The following is an 18,231-nucleotide window of genomic DNA, read 5'->3' as shown; positions in this document are numbered from 1 at the left end:
TAGCACCTTTAACTTCAGGAAATGTGACAAGGCACTTCATAGGAGCATTGTCAATCAAAGTATGCCATCAAGCCATCTCAGCAGTCATGAAAGTCTCCAGGAAGAAAAAGGCCCTTCAGCCCATCAAGTCTATGCAGGTCCAAAACAATCACCAAACTATTTTAATCCCATTTTCCACACTTGCCCAATATTCTTGCATGATTTGATATCAGAAATGCACATCTAAATACTTCTTAAACATTAGTCGAAGGTTTCAAGAAGTGTCCTTAAAAAACAAAAGTGAAATAGATGAAGTGTAGGGAGGGGGAGGGAGTGTCAGGTCAGGGCCTGGGGAAGTGCAGTCATAGTGTCACAGAGATGTACGGGATGGAAATAGAACCTTCGATTCAACTCGTCCGTGCTGGTCAGATAACCTAACGTAATCTAGTCCCATGTGCCAGCACGTGGCCCATATCCCTCTAAACTCTTACCAATCATATACCCATCCAGGTGCCTTTTAAATGTTGCAATTGCACCAGCTTCCACCACTTCCTCTGGCAGCTCATTCCATACAAACACCACCCTATGCATGAAAACGTTACCTCCTTAGGTGCCTTTTATATCTTTCCCTTCTCACCCTAAACCTATGCCCTCTAGTTTTGGACTCCCCCACCCCAGGAAAAAGACCTTAAATATTTACCCCATCCATAACCCTCATGATTTTATAAGGTCACCCCTCAGCCTCCGACGCTCCAGGGAAAACAGCCCCAGCCAATTCAGCCTCTCTGCACATGACTGCAGTGGCACTGTGTTGCAAACTTAATTTTTTTGCCTTGCTTTTAATTCAGGCTTAACTTCTATTCTAATCAAAAGGAAATTAGCTCTGTTTTATTGATGGTTATTGCCCTAATGAGGATGTAATGCAGGAAAGCAGCCAGTGGAGACCTTATGGGTTGAACTGAGGATCTGCAAAGGAACTGAAACCATGATAGGTGTCTGATAGTAGCTCAGAAGTGAGAGATTGCACAAATGATGAAACCAGGCAATCATGTAGCAAAGGCAAAAGTGAGGACTGCAGATGCTGGAAATCAGAGTCGAGAGTGTAGTGCTAGAAAAGCACAGCAGGCCAGGCAGCATCCAAAGAGCAGGAAAATCGATTTTTCAGGCCGAAGCGCTTCTTCAGGAATTCCTAAGGAAGGGCTTTTGCCCAAAACGTCGATTTTCCTGCTCTTTGGATGCTGCCTGACCTGCTGTGCTTTTCCAGCACTACATACTTGACGACAACCATGTAGCAAAGGCATTGCAGTATTAAAGGACTATTTAAACCTAAACATAGACTGGGAGAAACAGAGAAGTACCTGATAGAAAAGTAATGCGTTTCTAGACTGTGTCCAGGATAGTTTCCCACAGCAATATGTTTTGGATGTGACAAGGGAACAAGCAATATTGGATCCAGTATTGAGCAACAAGTCTGATTTAATTAGTGACCTATGTGTTTGTTAGCATTTCTCAAATAGTGGTCATAACATGGTCGAGTTCCATGTTGCATTTCTAAGAGATAAGCAAAGATCAGATACTAGACTTTTGAATTTAAGTAAGGCAGATCTTAATGCGATGAGGCAGAGACTGTCCACAGCAACCTGGGAAGCACTGTTAATCTGCAAAACAACTGAGGAATAGTGGAGGATGTTCAAAGAAACATTTAATGCTGTTCAGAAGTCATTTGCACCCATGAAAGGGAAAAGCTCCAGCTCATACAAAAACAACAACAATGGACATCTGAGGTGGAAGGGACAGCATAGGGAACGGGACACATACAAAACTCAACAAACAGTCAAAAAGCAGCTGAGAAGAGCAGCTAAAATGGATTGTGAAAGGAAACTTGCAAGGGAGATAGAAGACAATAAGAGGAGATTTTATGTTATATATCGGGAAAGTGGATGGTTAAGAGTAGTGCTAGCCCTTGCTGAATGATTATTTTGCTTCAGTGTTCACAGAGGAAAAGGAGGATAACAGGGAAAGACAAGGTAGATAAAGATAAATTATCCCCACTGGTTGAAATTCTAGAATTGGGTTCATAGTCTAAGAATTAGGGCTAGGCCATTCAGGAGATACCTGGATTAGAGGTGCTGGAAAAGCACAGCAGTTCAGGCAGCATCCAAGGAGCGGTACTGCTCCTCAGATGCTGCCTGAACTGCTGTGCTTTTCCAGCATCACTAATCCAGAATCTGGTTTCCAGCATCTGCAGTCTTTGTTTTTACCATTCAGGAGATATGCTCGGAAACGCTTCAGTATTGGAGGTTTGGAACTCTGTTCCTCAAATGGTGGCCGATGCTCACGCAATTGCTAGATTTAAATCTGAGATAGGCAATTTTAAGGGTACTAAGTGATAAGTGGCCCATGTGGGCATGTCTGTTAAAGTCACACTGACATAAACATAGTTAAAAACACACAACACCAGGTTATAGTCCAACAGGTTTATTTGGAAGCACTAGATCTCAAAGCGAGGCATCTTCGTCAGGTGGACAGACTTTATAGCAACAGGATTGCAGTGTCATGGAAGGTAATATTTAACAAATTTAGCATAAGTCTTTCATCTTTTTAGAATGATCATGTTAGTTTCTGTTCCTTCATATGCAAACCCCAGAACTTTTTAAAAGTTACATTCATAGAACACAGAACAATACAGCGCAGAACAGGCCCTTTGGCCCGCAATGTTGCACCGACCTGTGAACTAATCTAAGCCTCACACTGTCCTATTCTACACTATCCTAGAATTTCAACCAGTGGGGATAATTTATCTTTATTTACCTTGTCTTTCCCGGTTATCCTCCTTTTCTTCTGTGAATACTGAAGCAAAATAATCATTCTGTAAGGGCCAACAATACTCTTAACCACCCGTTTTCCCTATATATAACATAAAATCTCCTTTTCTATATCCCTTGCAAGTCCCTTGACTGCCTGACGGACATTGGCAGTCAGGGCATTGCACGCCCTTATCACACTCTGAGTAAAGAACCTGCCTCTGGTGTCTGTCTTAATCTATCACCACTCAACTTGTAGCTATGCCCCCTCGTAGAAACATATGTCATCATTCTAGGGAAAATGACTCTTATTGTCCGCCCTTCCTAATCCTCTGATCATCTTGTATGTCTCTACTAAATTCTCTCTGAGCCTTCTTTCCTCCAATGAGAACAGACCCAAGTCCCTCAGCCTTTCCTCTGAAGACCTTTGCTCCAGATCAGGCAACATCCTGGAAAATCTCCTCTGCATCTTTTCCAATGCTTCCACATCCTTCCTGTAATAGGGCAACCAGAACTACACACAATACTCCAAGTGAGGCTACACTAGCGTTTTGTACAGTTGCAGCATGATATCACAGCTCTGGAACTCAATCCCTCTACCAATAAAACCTAACACACCATATGCCAGCTTAACAGCACTATCCAAAGGGATGGGGACAATCGAAATGTGGAACTCGTTTAAGGAACAGATATTGCATGCCTTTGATAGGTATCATCCCTACTCTCAGTGTGTACTGGAACTACAACACAGATTCCCATCCCTATGCTGAGCTAGTTTAAACCCACCCGAATAGTACTAGCGAATTTCCCACCCAGGATATTAGCACCCCTTTGGTTCAAATGAAGACCGTCCTGTTTGTAGAGGTCCCACCTTCGCCAGAACGAGCCCCAATTATCCATAAACCTGAAACCGTCCCTCCTACACCATTCCTGCAGCCACGTGTTCAGCTAATATCTCTCCTTGTTCTTCACCTCACTATCATGTGGCATGGGTAATAATCCCGAGATAACAACTCTGCTTGTTCTCGCTCTCAGCTTCTACCCTAGCTCCCTGAAATCCTGCCTTACATCCCTATTCCTCTTTCTACCTATGTCATGGTACCTATGTGGATCGTGACTTGGGGCTGGTCACCCTCTCCCTTCAGGACCCCAAAGATACAATCCGAGACATCACGGACCCTCGCACCCAGGAGGCAAACACACCAACCGTGAGTCTCTTTCGTTCCCAACAAACCTTCTATCTGACTCTCTAATTATTGAGTCCCTAATGACGAACACTGTTCTCCTTTACCCCCCCCCCCCCCCCCCACTTCCCTTCTGTGCAATATGGACATGTTTTCTGGTCAAAATATTACTCAGTTTCACAACTTAACAGGGTGGAATCTGAATTTTCAAAATTCTATGTCAACAGACCAATATTATAATCAGTACATTACCATGTCAGGTGAGACCCATCATCTGGGGGATGAACTCTGTTAACCAAAACAAGCAAACAACAAAACTCCTCATGCACAGTAGGAATGATTTCTTTTTCCAGGAAGTATGCTTTATTAATGGATGTTAATTTATAATGATGATCCTGTATTAATGTTGAGGGAGGTTTGGCTATCATTTCTTAAAAACCAAAAGTATTAAACCACCTTAAATTTCTATTCCATGACTCCATGGTGGGGGTGTGATGACCTAATAGTATTATTGTTGGACTGTTAATCCAGAACCAGGTATTAATTGGGCATCTAGTCTGAATCCCACCACAGCAGATGGTGGACTTTGAACTCAGTAAAAATCTGGAATTAAGAGTCAAATGATGGCCATAAACTATTGTTGGAAAAATCCACCTGGTTAACTAAAGTCCTTTAGGGAGAGAAACTGCCATTATTACCTGGTCTGGCTTCGATGTGACTCATGGCAATGTGGTTGTCTCTTAACTGCTCTCTGGGATGACATCCTAAGCAGTGACGTCCTCATCCCATGAATGAATAAAAGAAAAATGTTAGGTCAAATTTGAATTTCAACACAGAACATTTCTGTTTTTGAAGCTGGTACCAAGCAGTAGCTATCAAACCCCACAGTCCGATATTGAAACATACACATCAGTGCCAACACATTGCGGAAGAAAATCATTAAGCTACCTCAATAATAATTATAGAAATTTTCAAAATGTATAAATGTATACACTTTCAAAATGTATAAGTTTTGACCAACAGAATGAAATGATTTCTAGTCTGTGTGTCAAAAGTACTTATCACTTCCTTCTTGTGTATATACACAGATCTATGCAGTGATTATTATGAGCAATTGATGAAGAACCTTTCAAATCAATTTGTACAAGTTAAAATGTATGAGAATTGGTCTTTGATGGCCCATTTGCTCTTCAGACATACATTTGAATTTTGTTTTGGGCCTCTGAAAAAGGTTTAAAGCTATAAAGAATTATGGAATCAAAAGGACGTTAAGGTTCTGAACCCATTCCTTCTGTAGACAATGTAAAATTGAGAACTCCATCATAATTACCCTCCTCAGCAAACAAAAACTGAACTGTCAATGCCACCCTCCCCCACCCAAGGCAATCAAGCAATCCTCTAGTCTATAAAATGCCCAGCAATCATTCCATTAAAATTCAGTATTGTAACTTATGATTACATATCACAAGCATTACTTTGTGCCTGGAAAAGCCAATTGGAACAGTTCCAAACAGAAATGTTGCATTCAAAAGACCGAAACATTTGCACAGAGATTGTATCCATCACTTAACATTACAAAGGGAAATAAGAAATCTAAAGTAAAAATTAACTGTTGCAAAAATTTTCAGGAGTTAACTATTAATTCCAAGACACTGAAAATGAAATTTCATTTTTAATTCAAAAATATTCTGCATTTTTAAAAATTATCTAAAGACCCATCTGTTCATGTGGATTTTTGTGATTATTACATTATTTGCATAATGGAAGTGCCATTCTTTACTAGTGTCAATATCTGCCATCAGCTAGGCATCTTGACCCTTATCAAATGCATTTAATTACATAAAATAATGTTAATAAACAGTCAAAGTTTGTTTGCACTTCATTGTCTCACACCACAATAGGAGGAATTTTGCTATAAATTCAAAAGTCTACAGAACCCTGAAAATCTTTTTAAAAATGTATCCAACATATTTCTTTCAGGAAATACACTTATGCCATCCACAGGGAAATAAATGCCTGAGGAAGAATAATTGACTCAGCTAATGTTACCCTCGGCAATAATCAAAGAGATTTGCATTTCATTAAAATTGTGTAAGATAGAAATCCCTCTATTTCATATTTAATTGTTGCCCCTAAATACAAATGGAGATGAATGTATTGTGCAGATGGATGGGAGTAAGCCTCCATCTGTTACTGACGATACTACAATAATGTTTTGAAAATAACTGCACGTTCCCGCACCACAACCATTTTTTTGACAATAAATTTGCTAATTAACTGTTGGCATGCCTAATCGCAACTGCCAATCTTAGCCAGTTCCTCCAAATGTATGCCTTGGAGTATAAACTTGTTGCATGGATTGATAAATCAGATGTGCTTCAGACTCAGCTCCTCTCCTACCATATCATTTTCTTTTACATAATCAGAGATAAATTCACAGAACCTCAACACACCTACATGTAGCAGAGATAAAAGCTGCTTAACGAGGTTTAAAACAACAGTTTAAACAGGATTTTTCATATCCTCAAATGATTTTCTTCATAGCTTGCTGTCAATTTGTTGGAAGCTGCTAACTGGACATAGCAATGTATAAAGTTAACTTTGCTGTTCTAAATGAGCTAAGAGTAAGAAAGCTTCTTAAGGTTCACAGTAATTGCCTTCCCAGAAACGTGGAAAATAGGAGCAGTTGAAGGTTATTCAGATCCTCGAGTATGCTACAAAATTCATTACGATCATGGCTGATTATCTAATGCAATCAGGAATACTCTATTCCTAATTCTCCACTCAGCCTTTGATCCCTTTCGCCAAGTACTATATTTAATTCCTTCTTGAAACCAAACAACATTTTAGCCTCGCTGCTTTTTGCTGATCAAAAGTTACACAGGCTCACCACTCTTGAGGTGAAGAGATTTCTCCTCATTTCAATCCTAAATGGTTTACTCCATATCCAGAAACTGAATGTGGCATTAAGGAGTCCTCGTAAACCTGGAGTCAATGGGAATCACCAACTAAAGACATAATTGACAAAAGGGTAGATAGTTGTGGTCACTGGATTCAATTGAACCCCAAGACATCACTGCGGGAGGTTTTCAGGGTGATGTCCTTGTCCTTTACCTGATTCATCACTAACTTTCCCTCTATTGTAAGCTCAGAAACAGGGATGTTCACTAATGATTGCAGAATATTCAATGTCCAAATACAGCCAGACCTGAATAATAGCCAAGCTAGAGCTGATGAGTGGCAAGTAACATTTGTGCCAGGCAATGAGCATCTCCACGAGTGTGAATGTAACCATCATCCCTTTACGTTCAACGGCATCACCATCAACAGCGTGGGATTATAATACATCAGAAACTCAACTGGAGTAGCCATATAAATATGTGATAACATGAGCAAATCAGAGGCAAAGAACCATACAGTTAATAGCTCACCACCAGACTCCTCAAGGCCTTTCCAGCGTTTACAAGACACAAATCAATAGACAGATCTTTGAAGACCAATACAGATAAGTCGGGCTGAAGGACCTCCTCTATTTTGGTCATTCTACGAACTGCATTATTGATGAGACACAAACTTCATAATATTCTATAAGCTGATCATCCAGGTCACACTGTGACGTGATATGACACGTAGGAAGCTGTCATTTAATTTAGGTGAGTGTTACTGTCCAGTTTCTATGCATCTCCAATTGGCAACTCAATCCTAGCAATAGACGAGACTTAAAGGTCTGTCTGCCTCCTTAAAAGCATTGCTAGGAAAATAAATGCTGATCCAAATGAGAGGTTGCCATACATAGCCAAAAAGGTGAATTTTTAGGAAACTTAAAAGGATAGCGAGGAAATAGCAATGTATGGAGTTAGGGTGATAATTTAAAGACAAACAAATAGGAACAGATGCTGGCAGAGATGTCCCAAGTTTGGTTGAAAAAAATCAAGTTTAAGAAAAGTGTTAGGAGTGGAAAAAGGAAACAAATAAAACGATGAGAGAGTTTAGGTGCCAAGGTAACTGAAATCTAACAAGCTGATTGATCCCACTGTTGATATTGTCTGCAGAGAGAAATGATCAGTAGAATAGTGGCCTACAATTTACCACAGTGGTTACACAGCTTGCATTTTATGCCAAATTAACATAGAAATGACTCCTTCTTATTACAGATGTTTGTAAAGTAGTTACAATGCACATAGTTATGTCCTGAAATGGGATTTTAATTAACATACAATTTGCAATGTAAAGACTCTGCTCTCATTTATGTTACACAAGCTATACAAAACTGTAGTTCAGTACCTTAGTGTTCTGTAACTGAGCAAGACCTGTAGACGCATTTGCCAGAAGAAAGTCACCACTCAGGACTGCCATCTTATTGCCAAACTGCATATCCTTCAATGATCCATGGGACGAAGTCACTTCCATAATATTCACTATTCCGCGATGCACGAGAAAAGCTGTGTGGATCAGTTCTGTAATTTCAGCCAGATTTCGCTGACTAAAAAAAAATGCAGAATGAATTACTTACACATCAAAGCTCCCAAACAATTCCTCATCCACCTATAAACCCAAAATTAAAGGGGCATCACTGTCCTTCAAGCATTTCACAGAAAGGATTAGTGATCATAGAATCCTATCATGGTTGCAACATAAAGATTTAATTTGTTCCACTGCACATTTGCTAGAACCTCTCACTCACTCTATCGCTGCCACTGCATCCACCCCAGAAAAGCTCATGCTCTGCCTCTGTCACAATTGCCTGCAACATCTTCTCTCACTTACTCTCATCTTGCCTCCAACTTCCATACCACTCACCCCGCACGACTTTGTACTGCCTACTCAGTCACCTGAGATACGTCATCACCTCAACCACCTATGCCAACACTAATACCAGCTATGCCACCCAAATTGACCTCACTGAATCTTTCCCTTTCTCATTCCAGGAGAAGACAACACATAATAGATCAGAAAGGGTCTGGATAGATGGAGGGGTACCTGGCATCAGAATGTGGGCGGCACGGTGGCAGTGGGCGGCACGGTGGCACAGTGGTTAGCACTGCTGCCTCACAGCGCCAGAGATCCGGGTTCAATTCCCGCCTCAGGCGACTGACTGTGTGGAGTTTGCACGTTCTCCCCGTGTCTGCGTGGGTTTCCTCCGGGTGCTCCGGTTTCCTCCCACACTCCAAAGATGTGCAGGCAAGGTGAATTGGCCATGCTAAATTGCCCGTAGTGTTAGGTAAGGGGTAGATGTAGATGTAGGGGTATGGGTGGGTTACGCTTCGGCGGGGCGGTGTGGACTTGTTGGGCCGGAGGGCCTGTTTCCACACTGTAAGTAATCTAATCTAATCCTTAGATGCCAAAGAGAGAATCTTGACATTCTTAAGAAAAGACTAGAACCACTCTTGTGGGGATGCCATAACACCCATGTGCCAACAACTAAGTGCCACTCTTTATTCTACGGCAACTTTCACATTAACCCAAATGTCCTTAAGTCTTGTGGTTCTTACATGTCCATTTGAAATGCATCCTTTATTTTATACAGCCTTTCCTCATTCATCCTATAAAAACACCTCTCTCGATTTTCTCCATTAAATTTAATCTACCATGTGCCCATCCATTCCACCACTGTGTCCTTTTGAAATTTATCACTATCCTCCTCACAGTTCACAATAATTCCAAACTTGGTGTCCTCTGTAAATTTTGCAAGAAATAACAATGACCCAGGAAGAACTCCATTACATTCTCTCTTCCAGTCCAACAATTCATTCATGGCTCTGTTTGCTGTTATTCAGTTAGTTTTATAGCTAAGCTGCTGCTGTACCTTCTATATCACAAGCTTCAATGTTGCTGACAAGCCTACCATTATCAAGCACCTTTTGGAAGTCCACATCAACTGCATGATAACAAGCAACTAAACCAAGTTAGTTAAACACAATTGCCCTTTAACAAGTTTGTTCTGGTTTTCCTTAACTAACCCATACTTGTCCAAATGATTGCTAATTTTGTCCCAGATTATTGTGTCAAAATGCTTTTCCAACATAGGAAACGAACTGACTAGCTAGTAGATGTGGGTTTATCCTTATACTCTTTCTTTCAACAAGAGCATTTATTGCTTTAAATTGTCTGGCTCCCATCCTGTTCATGGAACAATAAGCTCTTTCATGATGATTGGAACTGGATGAAAGGCTCAATACTGCATTAGGATCTCCAATTGTTACATTAAATTTATTTTGTTCCCCTGCCTTACCATGAGCAATGCCACAGTGGGTCACCGAGATCTGGAGAAATACCTTCTAACCATCACAATTAGTTACTTGAAACTTTTTTTTGTAAACTGCTCTTTGCAGTTTTAACCTCAATTGATCTCAGGATGTGCTTAAAAATACACATGCTGAATTATAACAGACTTTGTGGCCTTGAAGGCGCAGACTGCATTACACAAAGCTGCCTCTCAGCAGCAGTATAACTACTTTCATTCAATAATGTATCTTCTGCAAACATAGAAAAAAGTGTTTAATATGTTTAGCAAGATCATGTTGAGCATTTCCAACAGAAGAGACAGCTCAACATTCTCAACTCAAAACTGTAGACAAAACAAAGGCTAAATAATTATGTGCAACAGACTACCTGTAGATCAGAGATCATAATTTCCCAACAATGTCGGTTACAGCAACAGTTTTACCAGTATTTAACAGTATTACATTAACAAGAAAGGTAACGAATTCACAGGATAATGTATGAAATATCAGTGTTAATTATGTTGAAGAAATGTTAATATAAACAAGATCACTTCAGTCCTGTGAATTGAATAAAAAACTAATCAAATAATTTCTCAAGATTCCTTCAAATTCAGCATCAATAATTCAAGTAAACAATGAATGATTATATCTCATTCTAGTAGTCTAACTGGTGCAGATGTTGAAACTGCAATTTTCAATAGTTTTTAAATAGATCTCACTCTGTGGAAAACAAAGATACAGAAGAAACTTATGGAACAATTGTTTTGCATAAGAATTGCTTGCTACAGAGGCACATGTGATTAACAGATTTCTGGAAAAACTATGACCATAAAACTGAATGGCTAACATTTCTACATTTAAGTGCATATTATCTTTAACACAAATGCTTTCCAATAGCAGTCCATTATTAGATCCTCCACACCCATGTTGCATATTCTCTATCTCACTGTTAGTCAGCTACAGCAAAACTGTGATTCGTCAATCTTAAGTGACCCTGCATTTAATAGGCATGGAATAATTTACTCAATTCAACCTGTAAGAACCAAATCAGTAATCGGTTGATGTTACTGGAGATTGCAAAAGAAACATTTACTTTTCTCCTTTGAATTGTTTTCCTGTATGCACAGCAACATACTGCCGTCATTAATTTATAAAATGTGTCATCCAAGAAAGGAAATGTCCAGGAACCCACAAAGTTCTGTGGCTTTGTATTGTAGTTGTCGACCATAATCAAATGTAGGAAATAAGACTACGAAGCTGGGATGCAGACCTTTTGCTATAAAGCGGATTATCATATATAATATGGCATGGCTGCCTTCTTGATGGAATAAATATCAACATGAAACAATGATCTTGTGCTATGCAGGTTAGGAGAGGTACTGGTTTTGAACAAGGAGTAACAGAATCCCTGATCAGCCCAAACGATAAGTAAATAAAAAGGCAGAAGAGCTTGTGATGATTTAGTTCCTGACTGAAACCAAATATTAATATTCAGGAATGGTCAGAACTACTGAAGCACAGGGATGAGAGAGTTACTTACTTTGACTATGCAGGGGCCAGTTCAGTATAACATTAAATGCATACTCTAACTCCTGAGTAACTGATCAACTAACCCCATACTCAGCTTGAGAGACCCAACTGTACTGCTGCCAGATGCATGACACCTTCAACATCACCAAACCCAACACTCACTTCCAAACTACTGAACACGCCACATCTTTCTCCTGTTTCATGTCTTAGCCCCCTCTTTCCCTGCCACTAGAAACCCCTCTTCCCCCACTGCATCCCCTTTCCCACCAACATAATCTCTCTCTCAACCCAAGTTCTCCATGCCCAATACCCGCTTCCCCCAATACTGGACACATATCATCTTGCCCCACTGCTGGGCACATTCCCCAATTGCCCTGCCACTCCGAACTCAAACAACCAAACCAACACCACTCTCCCTAGGAGACCTAATAGATCCCACCCACTTCTAGCTACACTAAACGCTGCATTATTTACCTGGATTCCTTTGTCACGACGCCCTCCAAAGCACCCTAACATCTCACTAACCTTATGTAGTTCCTGTCACAGTAGCTGCCTGGATTTCGAAATGGCAGAGCACAGCAGCAGATTGTTGTGAAATTGGACCATGATTAGCCTTTCTCTGATGGTCCTGCACTATGAAAGAATTCTCCGCATGGAAGTACAGCTCTGCATTTCTAAAGGAATTCCAAATGGAAGCTCCTTCCTTAAATTCAGAGCTTCCCCCTTTCAAAAAAACCAAATGGCAGAGTGGCAATCTGCATGAGATCTCCACCCCTTAGAAATTCAGGCCTTTTTCTTTTAAGGAAACTATTATAAAGTTGCTTCAGTGTGATCTTGTGAGCCTAACAAACCTAATGCTATTATATCCTTGTCATTCAGTCTCCATGCTTTAAACCTGGATTCATGAGCTTCAAAGTTCCTCCTCAATGAGGGTGACATTTTGATCAATTCTAAAGCTGAATTAGCACTTCACACGGAAGTGATTAATAACACAAAGAGGAGAAACTAACTAAAGTTGCTAGAAAAATGTAAAGGACCACATTCAATGGAAGCAGAATCTTGAATATGCCTAAGAGGAGGAACAGATTTACAGGAAATGGAAAAGGCCTCATGGTGCCACTGATTACAAAGGTTAACCAATCTGATGATTAAATTTAGGAGTACCCCCCAAAAAGCTATTGTAATAGTGAATTTTAATCAGGTTCTATTAATTAAAGCAAACTGTACCAATAATGAAGAAAATTAAGGAAACATTCTTTTGGCAAAGGCAGCTATAACAGACAAGTTTTTTTCCTGTTGCATTTTAATCCTGAATTATTGCCTTACAAAAAACCCAAACAGTACTCATTGTAACTTTACTAAGTGAAGCAATTTGGCATTTACTGTAGTGCCAGTTTGACTCAGTCAGTAAACCTCCCCTGACGTCGACAGTTTGTGAGTTTCAGCCTGTCTCGTGACAGGTGCTCTTATTGCATTTTAGGAAAAAAGCACTTCAATATGCACTTGAGATACTGTAAATTAAAAGGCTACAGACTAAGACCTAGACAGGGGACGAAACGTCTGCAACACAAATTCCCAGCTCGGTGAACAGAACCACAACAACAGACTAAGATCTAGGTGAAATTTGACTAAATAACTCTGCTTTTGGACAGCACAGAATTCACCTCCTCCTGTGCTATAAATACCTCTAGGTTTCTATATTTCTGAACCTAGGTTGACATTTCAGTGATGCATTGATTTGAATTGGCTTGTTTCGTTGGTTTAGGTGGAGTTTAAAATACTTGAGAGCAGACAGTCCTCCCAGTGTCTCAGGCAAAATTTGTCCTTCACCAATGTCATCATAAATCAGATAAAACAACTCAAGGTTATTTCCCTGACACTCAGAAACTTGCATCGTGCAAAATAGTCATTTTGGTTATGTCATAATCACATCATTTAAGTTGAATCCCTCACAATCCAAAATGGCTCCTTAGGGTTTTTTTAAACTGATAAATATAACCACTTTCATATTGGCAGAATCAGTCACAGATTTTTAAAAAAAAAATCCCTCCATCCTAGCTTTTTGTTGTTGGGAGTGCTCTAATATATATCCAGACTGCTCATCCCACTTCCGTCCACATCAACTGAAGTAACAGATGTGATGGTAAGTCTAGGGATGCTCTGACTGTCCCAGAGGCAGCCTGTGTAACAGGAGGTCAGGCTGCAGGTGGCCTGGAACACACAGCTGCAATCTGCTCAGACTGCCCACTTCCAAAATGGGAGTCTTGGCAGAACCTTCCTGTCTGAAATCCTCTCTTTTTGGAATTGCATATTTATAACTTCCCAAAATTGCTGCAACGTTGGCTATGCAATCATGAATGGGAAATAAGCAAATAATGAAGATCCCACTCCGTTACTCAGCATTTGAACAGTTATCGTAATAAATATTAGTTGTCATTCTTGTAATCAAACTTTGAAGCAAAAGCTAACAAATGATACAATTTGAAATGAAGGGTGAGAAACAAAACACATCAGAGATGCCCACTACACTTTTTTTACAATTTTAATAACTGGAGGAGCTCACTGATATCATGACACATCCTCACCTTCACAGCCACAGCTGGGTAAATGGATTTTGCTGACAACAGTATGGTCCATATGACATAGTTTTAATTCTTAACCAGTCAGCACACTTCTCCCCTTGACTTTACTTGTCGATTCTGTGTTCTACAGTGTTGCCACTTGACAAGCTATGCTTAATTTTTTTCCCTCTCTGCTTTGACTTCTCACAGAAGTTCCATGTTGCAACAAAGTGGCTAGGAGTTAGTGCAACAGCTATAGATTACAGCATTAAAATCAGAAAATGCTGGAAATAGTTAGCAGGTCAAACAGAATCCATAAGAAGAGAAAAGTTTAACATTTCAGCTTAACTTGATTTATGTTACTCACTTTGTTACTATGTCCCTGCAAATCTGGAAAAATGAGAAAATCTACTGGGTCCAGAGCACCAGAAGCACAATAGCAAGATGTTTGATAATGAAAGCAGTCGATATGAAAGTAACATAGTCTTAACCAAAGTAATATACAATGCATTGCTGTGCTGAAAAATAAAGCAATATCTCTTTAAAAGTAAAATATCTGAATTAAATAAATTAGATAAACATGAGCAAAGACCACTCAGATTGCAAATACAATATTAAGTTCTTGTTGGTTAAGCAGCTGTCAGTATGTGACTTTTTATACAAACAATTTTGTATCGCTATTAAAGTCTGACACATGCAGAGTGATGTGCATGTGGGTGTAACGTACTGCTTTTTAATATACCAGTGAGGTATATCCCATGCTCTTGCTCAAGATAGATTAGATGCTAAGCTGCTTTGTAGGACAATATGAGGCCATGTACTACAAAATGTACTTGGCTAAAGCTGTTTTCCTTTAATATCTACCTGCCATTGAACAATGAATGAATTTTTCTTAAGATAATCAATTAGTCACAACTCTGACTTTCGTTCTGTATTTTTTCATGAAAATATGATTGCAAAGACTGCCTGGCTTCAAGAAAATGTGATCCTCGGATACTTAAACAAAAATGTTTGAAGCGTAACACAGAAAATTAATCTGATGGCAATAACAGAAATATGACTATTAAGAAATGAGTGATAAATGTATCATTTTATATTACTGATGACAAATACCTTACCAATATTAACTATCTGATGTCTACATGTTGTCAACTTTATTATGTATTCTGATGTCCACATTTATAATGAAAACTACTTGTGTTGTCTTACCATAAGGACAAAATATAAAATGTCAACATGTGGACTGAAACACACCTGTGTAGTTTTCAAGTATCATGTGACCTTCAATCTTGTTCCAGCTGAAATCATATTTGATCTCCATTTACTACGCACACTGGCAGAGGAGATCAGTTAGTAGACCAGAATGGATAAAGGTGAATGCTCTCATTAAACAGCAACATTAGACCTGCGGACCCAAATATTATTTTTCGTGTCAAGGTGTGACACGAATCCTCAAGGTTTGCCTTTAAAAGAAAAAAAACTTCAATGGTTTTCAAGCAGTGCAAACAGTAAGATTAAATAAATCTTACCGCTGGATTGAGAGTGAAATGCTGATACATAGCTATCCTAGTATAATGATAAAGATCAACAGGCCTCTACTAAAGAATCACTTAAAAGTCATAGCCGAATTTTCAAACCCTTATCCAAAGCATCATTTCAGTTCTGCGAGCAAACATGCTCCTCGAGGCAATTCTTAAAAAAATGCAATGACCCATGATCCATGACTATTAATGTTTTGGTTGCATATAAATGAGTCTCTTCCATAAGTGTCAATTAGGCAGAAAACTGAGCAGCTAAAGCAGTGATTTTCAAACTTTTTTGCTGAAGAGCTGGTTTTGAAATAATTTAGTAATTACCACTTCCTGCCCTAATCTAAATTATCATACTACATATGTGTTGCATAAGAAACTGTTAGAACAAAGATTTAAAAAATCAAATATGTACTTTCATGCTCTCCTGCATTCATGGTCCTCTCCAAGGTGAGACTGCAGCTCGCTGTACATTGCTCAGTGTGCTCCTGGTTTTCCGCATTCATGTTATTTTATAGACCCCCCCCCCCCCCCCCCCCCCCCACACACAAAAGACACTCTATGGATCCTAGGATCACAGTATGAGAACTACTGAGCTAATGAATAAAATGGCATCAATCCCTAAACCCTATATTTACATACAGTACATATTTTTAAGATGGTAAAACAGCATTTTGCAGAATGTGTTACGGCTGTATATGTGACACAGATTAAAATATGCTTACATAGAAGAGTACTCAAACTAAGTATTCACAATTAATTACATGTGAGGGAACATGGTTCCTCCATTTAACTTTCACAAAGGCTATCCAATGTTTCACATTTAGGCATGAGGGAAAGCGTAATGGAGTCAATGCAGTCAGAGGAATAGAAACTCCAAAGTAAACAAAGACTTTACAGAAAAAAATCATGACGTTAGTGGTGAAAAAGGACTGGAAGAAATCAGTCAGTTCCTGTTGCAGCCACGATTAAAACTCTCTGGAGGGCTTTACAGAAAATTAACAAATTGCTTATAACAACTTGAAATTGCAGTGGCACATGGCACCTATATAATATTCAGTAAGTGAACCGTGCTCAAAGCTGGTAATATTTAGGGACTGAATGGTACAGCTCACTGGTGCCAAGAATAATATACTTTATTTCCACCAAGTCTATTCTAAGTAATGGGTAACAGAGCATATTAAAAGAAGCTGTACATAGCTGGGCAACGCGCCACAGAATTCAATCGTTTCAAGACTAAAGCAGTAATTTTGGAATGTTTCACCCTTTTTGAACAACAGAGGTCTTGAAATTGAACTGTGTGAAGCTTAGTGTGCACGCCCACCTCTAAAATTTAAATAGATTTTAAAACAGTGAAGTCTCATGTAAGGATTCAAACACATTCAATCATGAACACTGAGGTTCTGTGGTGTCTAGCGATAAGGCTCAGATGAATAAAACGTGATATGCTTTGCAACAGATGCTCTCCTCTCTTGAACACTGACCTTTTGAAACTTTTACATTCACCATCAGTATGTTAAGATAGTTCACTTGACAAGACTGAGTATTTAACTTTTGCATGCTAATCAATGTTATTGTAATGTTATTTGCACAAGATACTTCAGCTGTGAAAAAATATTTCAATGAATTCAGTTGAGAAATATCCTCTAACCTCAACAAATTATACAATGATAATCAATCTAATATACTGAGTTCAATTAATTTCCTCAAACCAAGTATCCCGTGATACCACTTGAAATGGTTTGTGCCTAACCACCTCATTCCAAAAATGTTTCTGACAGTAGTGTAAACATTGCTGACTAGTATTGAACCCCAGACTCAGCAAACTACCTCAGATTAATAATATCCAAAATTGTTTCAAAAGCCTTGCAAAGTCATTGTCCATTGCATAAGAGTTGTGTTTCTGTCCACTTCCATTTTTGCTCACAAGCATTTTGGCCTTCCCAACCCCAACCCACTTTGATAAAGTTGTGTAAGTACCAGCATTATAATGACTTCAAGAAACAAAACAAATTGTAAGTCTCGGGTGCTTTAAAACCCTGTCAGGATACGTTATTGACATAACTACCTGTTTTTTTAAGGATTTAACGTAGAATTCTTGTTGAAAAAGAAAACATTATTAAAGACTAGTTAATAGAAGCCACAACCAATCATTTTCCTGGTAAGGATTTCTTTGTACTATAAGGTACGTTCCCCTTCACCACTTGAACATACAGTTTCAAACAAAATTCTATTCATTATGGCATCTCAGTTACTGATGTGTCTAAAACTACCGACCATGAATATAAGGTAATTACTAATGAATTCAATATGAAACAGTGGAAATGTCTTCATGCAGAGATTGGATAGGCAATGACACTTAGCAGTGATGCACTGAAGGGAAAATGAGGGAAACCACACAAGGAAGAATGAATAGAAGA

The 18,231-nt window shown here is 39.1% G+C and overlaps 1 protein-coding gene across 3 annotated transcripts in view; it reads right to left on the bottom strand.

Annotated features, from left to right (window-relative positions):
* Nucleotides 1-18,231, bottom strand: part of pdss2 (prenyl (decaprenyl) diphosphate synthase, subunit 2) — a 179,343-nt gene that overhangs the window by 80,298 nt on the left and 80,814 nt on the right. For all 3 annotated transcript variants that reach the window (XM_072552602.1, XM_072552611.1, XM_072552609.1), the window contains one exon: nucleotides 8,252-8,450. In XM_072552602.1, the coding sequence (XP_072408703.1) occupies nucleotides 8,252-8,450 (199 nt within the window). The remainder of the gene's footprint in view (nucleotides 1-8,251; nucleotides 8,451-18,231) is intronic.

This window comes from Chiloscyllium punctatum, chromosome 3, assembly GCF_047496795.1.
Source record: "Chiloscyllium punctatum isolate Juve2018m chromosome 3, sChiPun1.3, whole genome shotgun sequence".
NCBI lineage: Eukaryota > Metazoa > Chordata > Chondrichthyes > Orectolobiformes > Hemiscylliidae > Chiloscyllium > Chiloscyllium punctatum.
The sequence above is the reverse complement of the archived record's forward strand: the minus strand, read 5'-3'. Positions and strand labels throughout refer to the sequence as shown.